Source organism: Orbicella faveolata, unplaced genomic scaffold (assembly GCF_042242905.1).
Source record: "Orbicella faveolata isolate gen_17 unplaced genomic scaffold, um_ofav_v1 contig_12, whole genome shotgun sequence".
NCBI lineage: Eukaryota > Metazoa > Cnidaria > Anthozoa > Scleractinia > Merulinidae > Orbicella > Orbicella faveolata.
The window spans coordinates 26,560,001-26,580,195 of NW_028301539.1; the positions used below are offsets into that span (position 1 = coordinate 26,560,001).

At 40.1% G+C, this 20,195-nt stretch overlaps 1 protein-coding gene across 1 annotated transcript in view; it reads left to right on the forward strand.

Moving 5' to 3' along the window:
• LOC110063871 (dynein axonemal heavy chain 8-like) overlaps positions 1-20,195 on the forward strand; it is a 77,147-nt gene that overhangs the window by 1,442 nt on the left and 55,510 nt on the right. Inside the window, exons 2-25 of the mRNA XM_089283047.1 lie at positions 1-133; positions 270-474; positions 1,505-1,910; positions 2,586-2,924; positions 3,756-4,042; positions 4,600-4,652; positions 5,064-5,184; positions 6,468-6,596; positions 7,965-8,140; positions 9,081-9,165; positions 10,113-10,538; positions 11,439-11,785; positions 12,677-13,005; positions 13,681-13,973; positions 14,884-15,059; positions 15,605-15,695; positions 15,795-15,860; positions 16,406-16,618; positions 17,071-17,132; positions 17,828-17,879; positions 18,174-18,305; positions 18,450-18,559; positions 19,133-19,229; positions 19,959-20,156. The exon at positions 1-133 is cut by the window's left edge and continues 38 nt beyond it. Of these exons, the coding sequence (XP_089139173.1) occupies positions 1-133; positions 270-474; positions 1,505-1,910; positions 2,586-2,924; positions 3,756-4,042; positions 4,600-4,652; positions 5,064-5,184; positions 6,468-6,596; positions 7,965-8,140; positions 9,081-9,165; positions 10,113-10,538; positions 11,439-11,785; positions 12,677-13,005; positions 13,681-13,973; positions 14,884-15,059; positions 15,605-15,695; positions 15,795-15,860; positions 16,406-16,618; positions 17,071-17,132; positions 17,828-17,879; positions 18,174-18,305; positions 18,450-18,559; positions 19,133-19,229; positions 19,959-20,156 (4,526 nt within the window). The remainder of the gene's footprint in view (positions 134-269; positions 475-1,504; positions 1,911-2,585; positions 2,925-3,755; positions 4,043-4,599; positions 4,653-5,063; positions 5,185-6,467; positions 6,597-7,964; positions 8,141-9,080; positions 9,166-10,112; positions 10,539-11,438; positions 11,786-12,676; positions 13,006-13,680; positions 13,974-14,883; positions 15,060-15,604; positions 15,696-15,794; positions 15,861-16,405; positions 16,619-17,070; positions 17,133-17,827; positions 17,880-18,173; positions 18,306-18,449; positions 18,560-19,132; positions 19,230-19,958; positions 20,157-20,195) is intronic.

Sequence of the window (20,195 nt, forward strand, 5' to 3'; positions counted from 1 at the left end):
AATGGAAACGTAGGCAGAAACTCCTTACCAGTGTTACTGACCAGTTAAAGAGCAAAGAGTGCAAAGGAGTGATCGCTATCCTCATTACAGCCAAGTCAAAAGTCCTGAAACGATGGAAGGCTATTGATGCTAGGTATATATAGTAATAGATCTACATGTATGAGAGGGAGGAGTGTAGTATATGTGCATTGCAGGAAAATAAAAGGGGGAGTGCAAATTTAGAAATTAAAGAGTTAACATGGCTTTGTGTATGTTTCTCATCAACCCAGTATCACTGATGCCTTCAATGAAACTAAGGATAAAGTTAAGTACCTGGAGTCACTACGTAAATACTTTGATCAGTTGAATGTGGGAAGTTCCCTTGTCAACATCTGTAGCAATACTCTACCAGGACTGATGGCAAGTGTGCGACAGATGGATTCCATATCTCGATACTATGCAAGAAATGGATACCTTGGACTGTTGTTTTCAAAGGTAATAACGTGAATAATGAAATTGGGTTTTCTCATCTGGCAACAATACTTTATTATCAGTCTTTCAGTTTGTTCTGTGCATGGAACAGGCCATTTCCAAGTTACCTTGTGGCTCTCAAACAAGTCTTTGTGCAAAACCTTTCTTATAAAATGAGTTTGAATGAAAATGAACCTGTAGGTAGAACACATTTTCATATGAATGGTTTCATATGAAGATTTGTGTTGACGCAGAGGTAGGCAAGGTACATGTAACTCAAAAATGCCCTCTACTGTTTGATCATCTAAGTGTCCGAATGACTGGGGCTGGGGACTCTTTTTATACATGTACAATCATGTACACTGGGTAAGGAATCAAGTCATGCATTACTGCACAGTTCAGGCAGGGGTCAAACATGATGCTTAAATTGGTATTATTAAGATTTTCTGTCTTCTGGCCATTTCAAATTTTTGAAGTTAGTACGTGCACTGCACTTTCTATTGATATGATTTATTGACCAAGCATGAGCTTAAGATGGCTGGATATTGGCCAAGGTCCTTCTTTAAGTCGCGGTTTATGAACATGATAACATGCTGGAGTCAAGATCAACACAACGTGCAAAAAAGAACTACATCCAGGCATCTTGGCCAGACAAGCTTAATAAAGAACGCCATTTTTTTCTCCAGGCCGGACACAGCAGATAATCTTAAGTGATGAAGGTTGCGCCATATTGCTTCCTTGGGTAGCCAATCACTGTGCATGATTTGGTTCAGTTCCCTGCTTGCTGAGCTACTTGTAGCCTTACATTTTTAACAAGATGGTATAAATAGTACAACAGTCTGCGGCTTCGTGTATATATAGATGTGTTTAATGTAAGCCACAAAGTATATGTAGTTGTCTGTTATAAGTGCCCCCTTTGCTCTTGCACTGTAAGGAGTCCACTCTCCTTGTGCCCCCTCTGATGGTCTTGTGTATGTTCATGTACATGTACATGCCTGGATGTTGGTCTGCATTGATATACAGTTACAGGTAATTTCTGATCATGCTGTTATAGATCACCAATCAGCTAGTACTGGCTGCAAGGGATTACATCCAGTCCAGCACGACAGTACTGGAAGAAGACAAACTATGGACTAAGGTTCAAGAAGAAATGGAGTCCTCTTCGAGTCAGGCAGCTCAGTTAACAAAACAAAAAGGAAAGAGAAAAGGAAACAAAGATATCATGTTTGGCAATGATGATGGGTTCCTTCCACGCCTTAATGTTTGCCTTTCACTACACAAACAGTACAGAGACATGCTTAGAAGTCTGAGAGATGGTTTAGGGGGCTCTCACACGTTGTCCATGACACCGACTGCCCTTCAAGCTGGAGTAGTGAAGCGTTCTATTATAACAAACAGTACATCCAATTTGATGTCACCCAGTGCTGCTGGCAGCCCCTTAAGACTTTCATTTTCACAAAGTAAGTTGTGAGTCTCCTACAGCATTTTACAGTTAGTGTGCATATTCAAGATATTCAACCAACAAAGTGTGAACAAAGTAGATATGTACTTTAAATTACTGTACAGTGTAAGTACTATTCTAGCATGATAATTGCTGTTCAGCATACTGTAAACTGTACGCATATGCCTTGAAAATGTTCAACTAATAATCTGCAACCCCATCTAATGGAAAGCAAAAGTTACAAACCTCTCCTCTTCATAAAGTTTTGTGCGATGATCTATAAAATTCATACAATAGTATTTTTGCAATATAGTCTATTTTAAACTTAATAATTTATACACACATCTAAATAGAGGGTATACTTACAGAATATGCTAAAGAAAACATGGTGACCTTGAAAGATTAATTTAAGAACAGATTGATGGCAAGCTCCATCATCTGAAGAATACATGTAACAAGGACATCTCTTAGAATAAAACTAAACATTGTGAGTCCTAGATGAGTCCTAGAAAATTGTTTTTGAAAAAGGGTAGAAACCCCGGGGAGGAATTTGAAAAGCTCAAAGTCCCTTTAAAGGAAAGAATGATACAATGTACTTACTATTACATCACGGTAATTTATAAGGTGTTACTGAATCTGATTTGTTTACATACAACGTGATTATATATTAATGTTTGACTTGTATGGTTCACAGGTACAAGAATTAAAGGTGACCATGAAAGTATGGCAAGTCATGGAAGCAGTGGTATTGCCTTCACTGATGAAGAATCCATTATGTCACACCTGGATAACTTTTGTAACCATGTTCGTAGCATGATTGACATCATTCACACTCTCTCACAATTCTCAAAGCTTGGCAATGATGTGAAGAACTTGCCTCGTGTGACAAGGGATGTCGTAATCAATGGCCCAGGCTCTTTGGATGAGGAACAGACTGTGGGTGATGCACACTTGAAGGTGGCAGATGATGCTAGTGGATACAAGGCAGCAGGAGCCAGTTCAGTTGGAAGTGGTTCAGACCATAGCTATCCAGGTAGAGTCTCTACATGTACACATAATATGAAACTCCTTGGAAGTTGGCTACTACCTGACAATTGCATGCTGTCTAGAAAACTCCAAGCAGTTCTGGGGTATTGTGATTGGGTGAGAGTGAAACAAAGACTAGAAGAGGCCATTGTCCAAGAAGAAATGTTCAAGAAGAAATGCTCATACAATGGACTAACAAGGACATCTTGTACCCTAACTCTTAAATATATCATGAAATTAAATGGTTGTAGCCATTGGGGGGGGGGGGGGGGGGTACTCTCTATAATGGCTTATATGGGGACCAGGAGGCTTCGCTCAAAAGGAGCACCTTTCTCAGGCTTCAGGTATGTAAAAGGGCAGAGAATTCACAAGGTGAGGTATATGAAAGGCTAGGGAAATCTGTCATTTACTTATTTAAAAGGCCTTTAATTAAAATCCAACAATGTTGTTCAAACAGATGCAATTTATGGCTGTGTCATTATTAAGCACTACATCATTAACTTCATTTCAGGGGTTTAGAAAAGGGATGCAGTGTTCTTAAATTGGTATGTGAAAGGGGTGCCTTTTTCAATAAAAGGTACACGAAACAGGTACCTTTTCTGTCAAAATGGTAAACAAAAGGGTAAGGGGTTGGACCTCTAGGCAGAGCCTCCCTAGAAAACTTTGTAGAGTACCCCCTCCTGGGGGGGGGGGGGTTACAGTGCAAACTAATCAGTAGCTAAGAGGAGAATGCTTACATGATACTGTTTAGTGTTCATAATAATTAATTTTAAACATGTATTTCATAGTCCACTTACCCAATCAATCAGCTGACCTATTTGTTAAATTCTCATTGCAGGTTCTGTAGCCAGCAGCAAACAAGATGGTGGGTTGAAAAGCATTTTAGAGAGTTTAGATGAAGACGAAGAAGTGCAAGAAGTGTACAATTCAAGCATGGAGTTGCAGAGCATTTCTAGCATTTTGCAAGATGCCATCCATTCTATTCGGTCCCCGCTTGAGGATGTTGTCACAACTGAGACATTTCTTGATGTTGAAGGCAAAGGCAAGGAACGATTTGAGGAGCAATACACAGCATTTGTTGCTGGGGTGCAACGAATGGAGACATACATTTGTAATTATCTTAAGGTAAAATGTACTCTCTGTCTCAAAGTCTTCTACATTGAATCTCCCGTCCCCCCAAACAATGCTGAATCCGGCAAAATTCTGTCAACTTTGTTGTTTTTTCATAGTAAATTTTAATATCAAACCAGGAGATCGAGAGATCACTTTTTTTAAAGTGACCAAAATATTTGTTTAAAAATATCACAGATCTGTTACCAGGATTGATCATGATAATATAGGATATACTGTAGCGTTCTCCGGTCTACTGTCTTTGCCAGATTTTGAAGACAGCAGACTGGCCGTTGAAAGCTTATGTCTTTAAATACTTTTTACCAGAGAATGCCATATCCTATGTTGTCAAAATATTTATTGTAAGGCACGTCCCAAGTGAATGGTTGATTTGCAAGTTGGTACTGTAATGTACTTCTAACATGTAGAATCAGATACATTCACAGCTACAAGTTTCTCGTTCCTTGAATCCTGTTATTATCAATTATTACATTAGCAAACATTTATATCATGTTTTCTTCAGAGGGAGTCAATTTAATCAGCTGATTAGTTGACATGTGTAATTATTTCAGGGTGTGTTTACATTGAAGCTAAATATCAGGCAGGCTCTTGACATTCTGACCAGGTATAGTACAGTAATCATTCTAGCTGTCAAAACAAAGCCAATTAACTAGATGTGTTACTGTGATAAAGTTTGTGTGGTCGCTTAGTAGGGGTAAAGACAATAGAAAGCCTTCATTAGGACGATCACAAGGTGGCCGCAGTTGCTTAGTAGAGGTGGCCGGTTGATAGGGGTTCATTTGCCATATCATACTCACCTGAGAACTGGGGGTGGCCACGTAATAGGACTGGCTAAAAGAACTTCTCAAGAATCAGATTGGTGTCCTACATGTATCTTAAAGAATGTTCTAAGAATTTATGTAATTATAAATATGTCTGTATTAAGTATTAAGGAAGCTGAGGTTAACTTAAATGTACAGGTATGAGTAAGCATTGTAAAAACAGTATAAAGTTCTTGGGTGTTGTCTTTGTACAGCTTTAACTGTGTGATAAACAGACCGGGCCTCAGGACTGTGTTGTCCGAAAAATTCCTTGAAGTGTTTGGCTGGTTTGAAACAGAACTGGAAAATGTGCAGAAAATCTATGAGAGCCAGAAGGTAATTAAAACATGTACAGGAACTACATTGCAACATTTGTAGTCATTGCTCTTGCCCTAGTTCCTTGCAGTTTATGGCTTAGGTTGATTTTTCCAGTTTCAGGGCTGTGCGCTAGAAGTGCTGGGGTGCTGCCACAAGTGACTTATCTTTGCCTTTGGGCAACTGGAAAAACTGCGATCTTTTTTCATTTAAACTTAAGTGCTGGGCATCCAGGATTTTATGGTTAGGAAAGTTGTTTGGGCTCCTCATAATTTTTCTTAGACCACAGTTTTGAGTTTCCTAGGGGAATATGAGGTGTGAAAGAAGTGGTTAGGCATAGTAAATATAATACAATAGGAGGTTAATATTCATCTACATGTATGTACTGGCCAGGTCTTTGGTAATTTTCCTTTCCACTTTGAATGCTGCCATCTTGAAAATTTGGGCATAAACAACATGCGATGCCATGTTTGCTCCATTATGCAGCTTCCATGTGACTGTGACCAGGATCTTCTAGATTAACCCTTAAACCTACCAATACATTATTGTATACAAAGACAACTGGACCAAAAAACCTCTATCAATTTTATCAAAGGGAAACCAGTTTCCTCACCCACCCTGAATGAAATTAATGTTAAAACATTGTGAACATTTGTAGTTGAAACCTCTTCAAGTACGCTGGAAACCCATCAATCCGGTCAACAATGGCCCCCCCAAAAAGGCCCTATTAACAAGGTGGCCTTATTTTAAATAGGAAATTGACTGACTGAGGTTTTGTTTCCAAGGGCCAGGAGAAAGTGGCCATAATAAGGAGGTGGCCATATTAATGGGGTGGCAGGTTCCATGGTACACCAGCATTTTGGGTCCTGCAGGAAGAAATATTCTGTGTTGTTCAACATTCATGTTTTTGTAGGAGATACATGTATGTCCAGTCAGATATGAATTTGAAAATGAAATTGAAATATAAAAATGAAACTTTGTGACACTTCTCATGATGAATGTACTGTACATTTCACTGGACAAGTGTGCAATCCTAAACATAAGTGTTTTGTTTGTATAACCCCTAATTACGTTCATTGTTTGTGCATGAGTCAAACAGACTTTGCACAAAAACCACATGCAAGTGCACTCTGCAGGTTAGATCCACATGCACTTTGATTGATAATGTAATTGCTTCCATCAAATTCTACTCATGATATAAAAAGTATTGATCATTGTTTTTTGAACGGGAGTAAAGGCGTTTATGACTCACATTGTGTGACAACCTACTCTAAATAAATTTCTGTGTCAATTATAAAACATAGGAGAGCCCACCTCTTGTTCGGAATTCTCCTCTTGTTGCTGGTGCAATAACTTGGTCTAGAGCATTATTGAAGAAGATTGAGGATCCTATGAAGGTCTTTAAAGAGAACAAATTTATAACAGCTTACAGGGTAAGTAGCTAAACTTTGAATGTAAGAAACAGTGAGTTTGTCCACCATTCAATGCTACATGTACATGTGTGATTACCTTAGATTATATAATCAAGTATGCACGTTAAATAGTTTAGTTAAATGTACAATGTAGAGGAGTAATCTTTGTCTACATTATTGCATTTTAGCACATGTAGGCATGTTGGCATGAAATTCTTCTAAAATCATTTCTGGTTACCATTATGCTTGTTGCCTGGGGAATTTGCTCTATGATCGTCTTTGAGATGTTGAAAAGACTACATGCAGGCATCGATGGGCAGGTTTTGGTGGTCATACCTTCCCCTCTATTGAGGTGTGTAGGGTTTGGTGTCTGAGTACAAGATGTCTGAGGCCTGGGGGGGGGGGGGGGGGGGGAGGGGGAGAATAATTGGGTGGGGGTGTGCGGCCTGCTTCCCAAAACCCTTACATGTACCCTATTTATAACCGAAATCTGCAATATTCCCCACCCTATTTATGACCTGATCACAAATTTAATACCCTGTTTATGTCCATTTTGGCTGGCACAGTTGCCCTAAACATGATTTATGAAGGGCTTTTTTGATGGTCTTATTGATAATAAAGAAAAAGTAGCTTCTTCTAGAAAACATAGTTTACTTAATTCAAGACTAGAGTGCAAAAACCATACCTTATTTATGACCAAAATGGCTGAAAAACCATACCCTTTGGGGCCTATATAGCCCCTATAACCTATATAGGCCATATAAGGGAGAACCCTTCCCCCAAGGTCTGAGGCCTCATATTTCTCTGTCCTTATGATGAAGGGTAAACACTGACAGGTCACATGTGGTCCCTTTCGTTCCCTCCCACTTTAGTGGAGAGCTGGAGATATTAGTAAGTACATGATTAGGACTCACAACTTGCCTTCCATGTAGAACTTTATTGAAGGGTGTGTTTTGTGAACTTTCACATAGCGCTTTATGGCAATTCACAGCAACTGCGTGTAGGGCCATATATTGAATTACATGTATATGCATGTACCCTCCATACTTACTGATCAAACTGGAGTAAGCAGAGTTCCCACTAGTTTTGATAGTTAAGGGTCGTTTGGACTCCCAGTTCCAAAGAGTTGGGGGTTCTCTTTGCATTTCAGGGGTCCTTTGCCTATTACTAAAATTCTTGGAACTTTTTTCCTGCATCCCAATGATGCCCTTTATAAAAAAACTGTGTGTCCTTTTCATTTTTTGTGCGTATAAGACGCACACCTGTGCGTTAATGGGAACTCTGGTGTAAGTAATACATACATGTAATAATAACTCGTTAATAATAAACTTATTAACATGCCAAAGTGTATAACTTAGGGTGAATAAATTTACTTTCTTATTCAATCAGGATTTTGGTCGCATTGTCAAGTTCTACAATCGCATTGCCACAGCACTAGTAAAGTTTGAGAACCTATGGCTGAGCCTGTGGAGGTCGCGTGTTGACAGCGCATGCAGTGGTCTGAAGGTTTCACTCCTGGCTTATCACCCTGAAACAAAACAGCTGCTAGTAAATGCTGACGGAAGGTAAGACTGGTCGTTAATAACTTAAGTTGGACATAATTATTCTGCTTAATTTTGATCCAAATGATATCTGCTACATGTCTTGAATATGAGGATTTCTCAAAGCAGGGAAGTAGTCTTTATTGGCCTTTTTTTCATTTACCTTGTGTGGACCTTTGAGTAGGGATGGAGACAGGATTTTTCTCAGGGGCCGGGGAGGGGGGGGGGGGGGTGGCTGATATCTTGGAGTTGCAGAATCAATGGAGGCATGCCCACAAAATGTGGCAATTTGAGAACTGGAGCCTAACTGAAAACTGTTGCACCAGAAATACTAGCAATGCCACAAAGTGGAAATTATGATGAGATACCTGTCCAGAGGGTTGCCTTTAGCTCTGCATTATATTCATTCACTTATGTTTTTTTATTTTTTGCCCCTTTAAAGAGGGATGGCTAGCCATCCAATGCACCCCTGCCCCTAAATTTGCCCCTGCTTAGAGAGTCAAAGGTGTGAGCCCTAATCACTGTTTGTATTCTGTGTTGTGCCTGCTGCCACTCTCTGGTAAAAATACCAGAAGTCAAAGTCTTCTTTGGTAGTTTGTACTCACTAATTATTTTATAAAAGTAATAAATTGATGTGATTCTCTGAAATGGTCTTGAGAAAGGCTGCCATTTGTGACTGTTACTTGGACAGCAAGAACAAGTTTGTCACTTTGAATGTGTTATATATGTATTAAGTCTATGGTTACAGCTATGTGATGCTGTTCTTCTTGTGTGATCGTCCAGGTGAGGGTACATGTAGTTCTGAAAAGTTGACCTACAACAGTTCTTTTCAGAACTACATTACCCTCACCCAGAAGATCACACAAGGCAAACTACTGATACTCTTGGGTTCACACCATTTACTAATCTATGTGATGCCTTGGAGAACATGGGAAAATGATTAATATTTACTTGATTCACCTAGACTCCTTGAACTAATACAAGAAAGCAAATCGTTAATGCGAATGGGAATACAACTTCCTGAGAGTGCCATAGATGTTCTAAAACAGGTAGGTTTAGACATGTGTTGTGTTCTCTTTGACATGACAGATGTCTTGGTGTCATTGTTCTTGCTCAGTTGTGTTTGTTATAATAGGCTACATGTATTTCCGAGTTACCTTGTGCCTCTGTTTTAAAACAAGTCTTTGTGTAAAGCCTTTCACAGGGCTGCAAATAACAGTCCGTCATCGGACATTGGCCAACCAAAATTGGCTGATGGCAACTGTGGTCAGACATGATGTCCAGACAATCTTTTTATTGTAAATCATTTTAAAGTAATGATGAATAAAAATCTACCATCAGTAAATCTTACTTTTTTGGTGATGTCCAACCACAGTTTGTTTTGTCTGACCAATATGGTGCCTTAGTAGAACATGTGTCCTTTCAAGAGAAATAAAAATTATTTGCAGCCCTGCTTTCATATGATAATGAGTTTGATTTCCAGGCGGAATGCATTTTCATATGATTAGTTTCGCATGAAGACTTGTTTTGACACAGACGCAAAAGGCAATCCAAAAAGGGCTTAATATCTGCGAATGTCTTTGGAAACTATCCACCAATCATAGCTCAAAGTGGTTGTGCGGGTTATCCTTGAAATTCTTATGCCAAAGCTGAATCAAAGTTGACCAGTAAAAAATAAAGTGTGAACTGAAACGTGGTTTTAGGGCAGTACTCTCAGCTGCCATAGAGATGTCAGTGTGAGACTATTTGAACATACTTAGGAAATTATTTTATATAAGTACATGTAGAGGTAATATTAATTAACAATGCCAATTTGATGTGCGATAAAATTGAAAATGTATACATGCACCACGCGTATGCCACATATATTGTGTTGGCCAAGTGCTGTATTTTCCTGTGTATATCGATAACATACAAGTGGCTTGTGGGATGTTCCACGTATACCACTCAAAAGTTTTCATAACTGGTATGTATATTTCCATCTTCTTTTAACTAGGAGCATCGCCTTAAGTGCTACAAGCAGTCATTAGAGCTTGTTCTCCAAGATTACTACAAGGTGTGCCAGGAGGTACCCCCTGCCTTATACAAACTGCTAACTCCACACGTGGACTCTGTGTTACACTACCTTCAACCAGGAGTGTCCACTCTAAACTGGAGTAGCATGAATATTGACGCCTACTTACACCAGGTGCATTCAGCCAATGCCAGACTCAAGGACGTTGTGGACAGTGTTAAAGAAGTTGTGTCTGAAGGCATCGAGAAAAAGATTGAGGAAATAAGAAGAGTGATTCTGTTTGATAAAAAGTTGGCTACAGCTCATGTGTGGAGTGTTGAAAAGTTTGTTGAAGAAGAAAGCAAGGCGGTGACTCAGCAAGGAAGGAGAGTTCATGAAATGGTGAAGGAAGTAGAGAATGCACTGCAGGTGAAGGAAGCTCGCTAAAAATGTTCATTTGATTGTTTTTTACTTTTTCAGTGGTTTCATTAATGTTTTCAGCAGGAGGACAACTTGTTTTCACAGGCGGGCAAAGTGTTTTGAACTGAACTTCTTTATACGAAAAACTTTCTTCTAGATGGTCAAACCAGGCAGGCAAAACCACCCTCTCAGTTGGTCAATTTTCTCAGTGCTTGGCCCTTAATAAAACCCCTGCTCTTTTGTACACTTCTCATGTTTTCAAGATCACGTTGATCAAGTTGTGACGGACATCCCTTTAAGAACATTTAATATTTGATATATTTGTTGAAATGAATAATGGCTGTTTTATATGAAATCCTTTCAATTCTTTTTCGTTTTGTGAAAAAACTATGTTATGCTATATGTTTGAAGAAATATTGACTGACTGTTGAAACTGTTAACTGGCAATACTAACCTGACATAAGTTTGAGGCCTTCGCTTGGTCACAGTGGAAATTAATGAAAGTTGTCTGTCTGTCAGACTTCATTTACACCTGTTTCAGAAAGAGCGAGGTTGAATAATAAGACGACATACAACAAAAATCAGCTTAAGTTCATACAAAAGGACCTTGCAACTCCATTGAGATTTTAAAATATCCCAGGGTTCGAGAAAAGTGCTGTCCAGTTGTCCAGGACAAGTGTATTTTCCTTCCAGGCAAGTTACTTTTCATTCTCGCTTGCCCATGGGTAAGGGTTCAGGCGAGTCATCTACCAACTAAATCATAATAGAAGTAAACTAACACTTGCCCAGGCCAAAATTTAAGCCCCTTGTCTGAACGGCAAGCTGGAATTTAAGATTTTTTTGAGCCCTGCATCCTTGCCCATGCTACGGATGGTATTGACAAAGTTTCTCTTGTTTTTCACTTGATAGGAAGTCATAGCCATTGCAAATCAACGTCGCATTTCTTCACCTGCAAGTCCCCAGGTCACACCCAGTCCAAGCATGAGTCACGGTCTGGACAGAACTGGTATGCTGACACCTCGTCTCACCAGGATTGGCACCATCATGTCGTCAGCACCTGGGACACGAGCTGCAACTGCTGTCAGTGGCTTGACAGATGAGTCAGTCATTGGTGATATTTTTGGTCACTACTGCAGTCTGGTTTATCAAGCAGTGCTGGAGTGCATTAACTCATCTCTCTTAATCATTGGTGATTGTGTAAAACCTCCTGGACGAATGCAGAGTGGAATTGAAGTTGAAAGCAGGAAAATATCAAGGTTTGCTGTTCCTCTGCTTGTAGCAAATGCAAATGTACAAATGTACTACAGTAGTTCTGACTTGACATTAACAAACTGAAATCCAGGAAGAAAGATAAATTATTGATAATTAATGAACAACACTAGCCAGCAGATAAACATTGTTCCAGTACCTTTCAACAAGGGGCAAAACAATGAACTTCTGAACCCCCAATGAGCTGCTTTAACACAGGGGTTTTATTGACATTTTCAACAGGAGGGCAACTTGTTTTCACTGGTGGGCAAACCTTTTTGAACTGAACGCCTTTATAAGAAAAAAATGTCCTCTAAATGGTTAAACCAGGCGGACAAAATCATCCTCAAAACCGGTCAATTTTCCCAGTGCCTGGCCCTTAATAAAACCCTTGCAGTACCTTTCAACAAGGGGCAAACCCATGAACTTCTGTGTGCCAATGTGTTGCTTTAACAGCAGGCACTTCTTGGAGCTACCCAAATGTAGACCAGTACATACATGTACATTGTAAACGTGTTTCTAAGCTTATGATGCAGTCTGTTAATAACTTTAGGTTGTGAACTGCGGTTGTGACAGAGCTTAATGAGGTTGAGGGATCATCTCTATCAAGAGCTGTTCCAGCAGAATTGCTCATTCCAAAATTTCTGAAAATAGACATACATGTTGTAGAGTCCTGGAATGCCATTTCACCACTAAATTTCAAAAACAGTTGGCTATTAGCGCTGTCATGTTCATTGGGGTACACTTGCTTTGTACAAAACATGCATTAACCTATTAATGGGTTTGTTATCTTGAATTATATTGCACATACCAGCATACATTCTTTTTTGTTTGTATATATTAGCATTGTAATGTTCTGTGATTAATGTTTTGTCTGTACTTGCCTTATTTTAATGTAGATCTTCGTGGGAAGAGTTTTCAGATGATGGATCTGAAGACAGTGATTTTTCAGAGTTTCTGAACCCCCAGTATTCTGATTGGAGCACAAGTAATCAAGAAGGATTACTTCAGTTTGAAGTCGACGTACAGTTTAACATCCCAGACATTGTCATCAAACCATCCCTTAACACAATCCAAGATGGAGTTCAGCGGGTTGCTTCTCATTTAATAGACATCTCTAAGACTATCATGTGGTGGGCAGCCGATGTCAATGAGTCTTTCCATCGCTCTGTTGCACAAGATTCTCAAGTGAACAAGTCCTTAGAAGAGCTTTCCACTGCTGTTACAAGTAAATCATATTTCGCTTTCTTTATTTTGCTGTTGTTGTGTCTGTCTCAAAAGTTAGTTTTGATTGGAAGTTCATCATCAGACAAACCCTGTTCTTACTTCCATTGTAGAGTCATTATGTGTTTATCAGAGTCAGCAGTATTTTAATGTTGAGGAAGGTCCAAGTACAGCTGGATGTCTCTATAAGGACGTGCCTTAAGCTTCCGAAGATCAACGAATATATTCCGAAACATTTTGGAACACGTCCGACAATCACTTAACCCTGCCAAAGATTTCCGAAGATTGCCAAAGATCACCCGAAGCTTGCCGAAAACTTATGAACATTTTTGGTCTCGTGAATATTTTCGGAAATTTGCGAAGGTTTTGGAATACGAAACACTTTTCAGCCTGCCTAAGGAAAAAATGTGTTGACAACCTTAAACAGTGTTTAAAAGTGTATTGTTAACAAGTCAACACATTATTATTCTTGTTCAATTTGAAAGAAGGGCTTGTAAATTTTTCAAAGGCTACAAATTGCATTCGCCCTATGGACTCGTGCACTTTTTTTATCCTTTGAAAACGTACTCGTGCTTGTTTATTCCAAAGCACTCAGAATCATGTGATTACCTATACTAAGTGACTGACACTGAGTACAATATATTGCTTTACATTGCATTGTTGCTCTCACCTTCAACAGGCCTCCAACAAACAGTAGAAAGACAGCTGTTTAATTTCCGTCGTTACGACTTTCTCTGGAAGGACGACATGCATGCTCTGTATCAGGTGTTTGTAGACAATGATCCTGGAACAACCATGTTCAAGCTGGAGGTAGAGAGGCTACAGAACATTGAGCATGATGTGCTGGAGATTCCTGGTCAGCTGATGGTTGGATCAGTGTGCTTAAACACGTCACCTATCAAAGACTCCTTACATGGATTTGCCGTGGCCTGGAAAATGAGATATTCTACTCAGTTACACGAGGAAGCCAAGGTTTGTTATAAAGTTATTGTCATTTTTGTGTGGAGATGCGGTGGCCTCATGGTTAGTGCGCTCGACTCCGGATCGAGCGGTCCGGTTTCAAGCCCTGGCCGGGGACACTGTGTTGTGTTCTTGGGCAAGATACTTTACTAGAGCTCACAGTGCCTCTCTTCAGCCAGGTGTATAAATTGGTACCGATTAACGTAATGCTGGGGGTAACCCTGCGATGGACTAGCATCCCATCCACGGGGGAGTAGAAATAAATACTGCTCGTCGCTTCATGCAAAAGAAACCGGGATGAGCTGAGCCGGACTGATACGCCACTTGGGTGGTATGCAGACTTTACCTCGTTGTCGTTTTCAGCAATTTTTACAGAATTTAGTGAGAGATGTGTTTCATTCTCACCTACTATTCCAACATGTAGCTTAATTTTTCTCTGTGGCTGCACCAGCATTCCGCTTGGGTGCCAACCTTCTACCTGCTTTGGCAAGCACCAGTCATGCCATCTTCAGGCCCCGTGAAAAGGTTAGATTATCTGCACACATTTTCTGCTCGTTCTATGTTTGTTATACGTTTTTCCGACGCCCGCGCTACTTGCGGCTCACAGCTTCGAATTCGCATGTCGCGATCGCACGCTTACAACCGCCTACTTCTGGTGCGTTCTTCTTTGTCTTCTTTACGTTCTTCCCCGAGGAATTTCGAGCAGAAGGGAGACTACTTGCAGTGTGTACCACACCTGCATGACCTGTCCGCTTGAACGTACTGTGTCAGAGGCTCTAGCTGACAAATCAAAGAATTCCATTAGAATGTGGTAGTGCCCTCTAGTGCAGATTTGTTTCAGAGGTGTATGCTTAAGAGTACTGTATTAATGTATGGTTTTGTCAGCACACAAGTAATCTATGTTTTCTTTTGTTTCTTTCAGATCGAACTTGACAAGATAGTCACTCATAGGAATAGCATCTATGAACGTCTGTCACAGCCTGTTATCACTTTAGATGAACTCAACAGTGCCTTTCAACTTCTTCAAGAACTGGGCGACATGGAAAACACTATCGATGATGTTTATTTACCAGTTGAGAATATATATGCAAAGCTAAGGTGAATTAAAGAATGAGCAAGATATCTGGTAGCTTTTTGAGCAGGTATCATAGTTGTGTTGCTTGTTATTGTGATCCGACCACACGCCGCCCAGGCTAAAAGCAAGATCAAAAAATAGTTTACGCCAGGTCTAAGCTTATCACCGTCTTTATACATGTAATATAGGTATGGAGATAACATTTCAAAACTCTTCACACAAGAATGATGTCGTTCAAATGTTGTTGTTCACAGTGGTCAATGTGCTTTGCTACACCCGGCTAGTTCACAGGCATACCACTTGAACTGAAAGAAACAAATAAAATTATATCAACTAAACATAATAGGCTTAAAAATCCCAACTGGCGTGAGGCAGACCAATTGGCTTTTTACAAGCATGGCCGATGAGTTGAACAGGGGTCTACCGAGAAACAAGTCCAGCTTAGTGGTCAGAGCGGGACTTGAACCCACAAACTCGGCGCCCTAACCACTCGGACACGCTGCCTCCATCAAGAAAGTCTAAACGACCAAATGGCGTGTTTTGTATGAATTCTTCTTTCTTTTCCAAGGGAGTATAATTTGTGCTTACCGCGAAGAGAAGTGGAAGAAGTTGACAGTCTTCGAGATGAGTGGATTAAGTTGATGGAACTGGCAGAAAAGGTTTGCTTGCGGCATTCTTTCAAGTCAAGCCTCTATAGTTCATATTTACACATTTATTATCGAAATACTGAATTTGTTTCTGTGTATGCTTCGGTTTAGGTTAGGGATGAGTTGTTGGTTCAAAAGCGGGGAATGTTTGAACAAGAACTAGACAAAGAAGTCAAGGTAGGAATTAAAGAAATCCCGCTTCCCACCATCATTTTTCCTCCATCCCGCACCCCGCCAGCGAAATAAGGCTCATTCCGCATCCCGCCAACCCTCCGTTAGACCCTCGAAACTATGTGTTCTTCTCATCCCCTAAAACAGTTCACAACAGAAATAAACCCACCCTCCGCCACCATTTTTCCTCCATCCCGCATCCCACCAACCCTATGTTAGACCATCAAAATTATGTGTTCTTCTCATCCCCTAAAACATTTCACAACAAAAATAAACCCACTCACCACCACCATTTTTTCTCCATCCCTCATCCTTTGCAGCAAAAAAAGGTTCACCCGCATCCCACCAACCCTATATATATGTTAGACACTCAAAATTATGTGTTCTTCTCATTCCTTAAAACATTTGACAACAAGAAACAATTGACAATTATTTATGTAGACAAGTAGCGTCTTTGAGCTAAGAGCTCGCTCAAAATACGTACATGCTGACTAAACTCTCCTCTTGAACACTTTTTTATATCAAAATAAAATTTTGCTGCCATTTTGCAGGCATTTGTGGTGAATGTGATTCAGTTCCGGAATAGCTTTGATTCTCAAGGCCCAGGGGTATCAGGTGTAAGGCCTGCTGAGGCTGTGGCAAGACTTCATGACTTCCAACAACACTACACTCAGTTTGAAGCCAAACGAAAGACACTGGACTCTGTTCAACTCCTTTTTGGAATTGTCCCGACACCTTTTCCTGAACTTGATAAAACAGGCGAGGTTGGTTGCATCTACATTGTTAAGTAGTTGTTTTGAATGTATTTATTATGTCTCACAAGTGAATTATGAAAGAAGAACATATATTTGAACTGCAGAGAAAGATGAAGACATGATTGATCATCGCAGTAACATTATGTACTTAACTTGAGCAGCTGTGAAATTAAAGCCTGAAAAAAAAAAAGTCAAACAAAACGCAAACAAACTCAGGCCTGAGCTATCAAGCCAACTGGGAGATGCTCACGTTGTGACTTCAAAATATACCTGTAGATGGCGAAGATACTAGTGAATAATATCAGTGGCCATATTTGAACTGCGGAGAAAGATATGAAGACATGATTGATCATTGCAGTTATACACACACCTTAGTTTGTCTTACTCACGTATTCTGCTAAATATGCTGTCGGTATTCTGCAAAATAACACAGTTAAACACTGTCTTTTTTCTTTCCAAAGGAACTTGAACTTCTTGGTTTACTGTATGGGCTGTTTCAGCAGTTTATTTCCTTTGATCAAAGGTTGGTTACACGTTGATTTGCGTACGGTGATCTGATCGTAAATTTATTTATTAGGTGCATTTGCCAAAAGTGAACCTTTGACTTGTCTCCGTGATTTTGTGTAATTATTACCTACCAGGTCAGTAATTACAACTGTAACAAGGAAGGGTAAGAGTTTCTCGAGGCACAATTTGGCCTCTTAGTTGCCGTCCAAACTTCCTAAGTGCAACATATATGGGTTATTGACCAAGCGTGAGGTCAAGATCGCTTTTTCTCCCGTGTTTATGGATCACAACGTGTTTATGGACCATGACGGAGTCGTCGAAAAAGAACGAGGCCAATATCCAGCTATCTTGACCGAACAAGCTTGGTCAATAAAGGATTTATTGCACGGAAAAAGAACACTGTTTGTCTTGCAGGACACAGCGGGTAATCCTAAGCGGGCAAGATGGGGATATCTTGCCCGCTCGGGTAGCACAGGATTCGGTTCATCTTGCCTGTTCACGGAGCTATCCATGTGATAAATTGTGATGATGCACCGCTCAAAGCATGAATCAATTGTTTTATAACATTGCCAGTGGAAATGGCAAAGCGAATTAAATGACGGTGCACCATTGTATTATGATGTACACTTACGTATACTGAGTTTGATAGCGCAGATTTGCTAGCTATTGTTACTAGTTGTGTATTTAAGGCAAGTGTGATCTTTTGTTTAGGTTTAGGGATACCTTATGGTCAGAAGTGGATCTGATAGTGGCAAATCAAGAGGTAGTAAGTTCACGTACATGTAGTTTCAAATTTGTGTTGTTCTAGAGACATGTGCGCGATTTCCCTTTTTTGCATGTCGACAGAATCAGTTTTCAGCGCATGAAAACCAGCTAAAGCTGATGTAGCTTCCTCTCTAAATATTGTAATTTATTTTATTTTATTTGAATTGAGGCGACGCAGTTCATACATTAATGCTTTTTGATGTTCTGATCGTATTTATGCAAACACCTGGCCATCCTAGTTGTTGCAGAACAGTAACAATTTATAGAAGTTATTATCGTGTTGTGGTTGCAGATGGAGCATTACTGGCAAGAGTGCCTTCGTTTGCCACTGAGGATACAAGAGTGGGATGCCTACAAAGAAATGCGAGACGCCATTAAACACTACTTAGATGTCTTCCCCACTTTGCACAAACTCAATTCCAAGGTACCATATTTTTTGGTTTCCTTCCACAATAGGAAGTCAGGGCCAATTATTGCAAGTTTAAGGTCACAGAAGGGTGGTAGGGTATTTCTGAGTATGACACTCTCAACTTAGCTCTTTGCATTGACATCTCGGTTGTTTTTACAGGAGATTCGCAATCGCCACTGGCTTCAAGTCATGAGTGTAACGGGATCGTCCTTCCAGCTTGAAGCGCACATCTTTAAACTTGTCCACTTGTTGGATATTGGTTTACTACAGTAAGTGCTGCTAGAAAATAGGTAGAGCCAATTTTCATGTGGCTTTTCTCTCTAGTAGACTGCTGGCGGCCGGTCTTTTCTCATAGGGTCAGACCGCGAATGCAAAAGGGCAGTATGGACAATATTGGCTGGGGCGAGACGAGAAAAAAGCGTAAATACACCTAACGTCAGAAGTAAAGAAAAAATATGGTCTTCTAGTCTGAAACGTCTCGCCTCACATTCCCTCTCCGATTTAGAGATAAACAGATTTCCAGCAGTCTAATATTTCTGTATGCTAACGTTTAAATGAAGCTTGCTTCCATTTAAGATTACTAGAGGTGGCTTCTTTTAAATCCCGCTGACGGTAAAGGAAAAGGAGAACTACAGTTTTTATGAAATGGCCCAGTGGAGGTTAAGAAATTCACGTAGTTTTCGTAACGTATCTAATGTGAAAAGGTAGTTTATTGTTTACCAGTTAGACAATTTACCCAATTTCAAACCACAGTTAAACCAAAACCAAAGTAATTGGCTGATTACTTTCGACGCTCAATTGAAAACCGCTCTAAGCTGAGAGCAATTTGACTTAAATCACAGACACCAGGCCGCTATAGAAGAAATCTGCAGATGTGCCAGCAGAGAGCTGGAGTTAGAGGCCAAGATGAGGAGCACTGAGGAAGAGTGGACAGAGCAGGTATCACTACATAGAGTACTATTTACTAATTCATTACACACCTTGCTCACTCGCAATGCTACTTACACATCTAACTCCATACTGTACTGTACGTATACATAATTCCACTGCAGCGGCTTTCATTTACGTTTTCAACTGGTGGGCAACTGGTTTTCACAAGCGGGCAAAACCTTTTGAGCTGAACATCTTTGCAAGAAAAACTTTCGTCTAGATGGTCAAACCAGACAGGCAAAATTACCCTCACAGTCAGTCAGTTTGCCCGCTGTCTGGCCCTTAATGAAACCCGTGCCACTGTACCATTAGGTATTTACACATGCCAACTATACGACGACGGATATATGACAAGTACAAAATGTGCGTGTATTTTAATTCAGAATTTCACAGATTTCTAGATTTATTCAGAGTGCCTGTCAATAGAAAAACCTGCCTCTGCTGAATATGCTACAAAAGCGTTCAGTTCCTAATAGAAATACGAAAAAATGAGCCGTTGTGGTCCACGTCCTATAAAAAAACAAGGAAATTGGTCATTTCACTCCGTTGTTGATTTGCAAAGGCTTGATTTGATTTGCAAAGATTTGTTGTAAGTTCTGGTCTTGTTTTGCGTAAGGTCCTTCTTAATATTAAATTATGCTTTCTCGGCTTCGGAATAGTGAATGAATTTTGACAAAACTTTAAAGCTCGTATTTTTTGTCTAAATCATACTCACTGTACATGCGCTACTGTTTGCAGGTTCTTACCTTTGAGAATTTCAAAAACAGAGGTCTAGTGTGTCTGAGTCACAGTAACACTGAACATTTGCTGGACCTCCTGGAAGATGCCCAGGCCACTCTCGCTCTGATGCTGACGTCACGCCACATAGGACCACTCCGTGATGAAGCAGCGGCTTGGGCCATCAAGTTGAAGGAAATCAGTGAGGTCTTGGAACAGGTATGAGAAAAACGAAACAAGATAAAAAATTGCAAACAG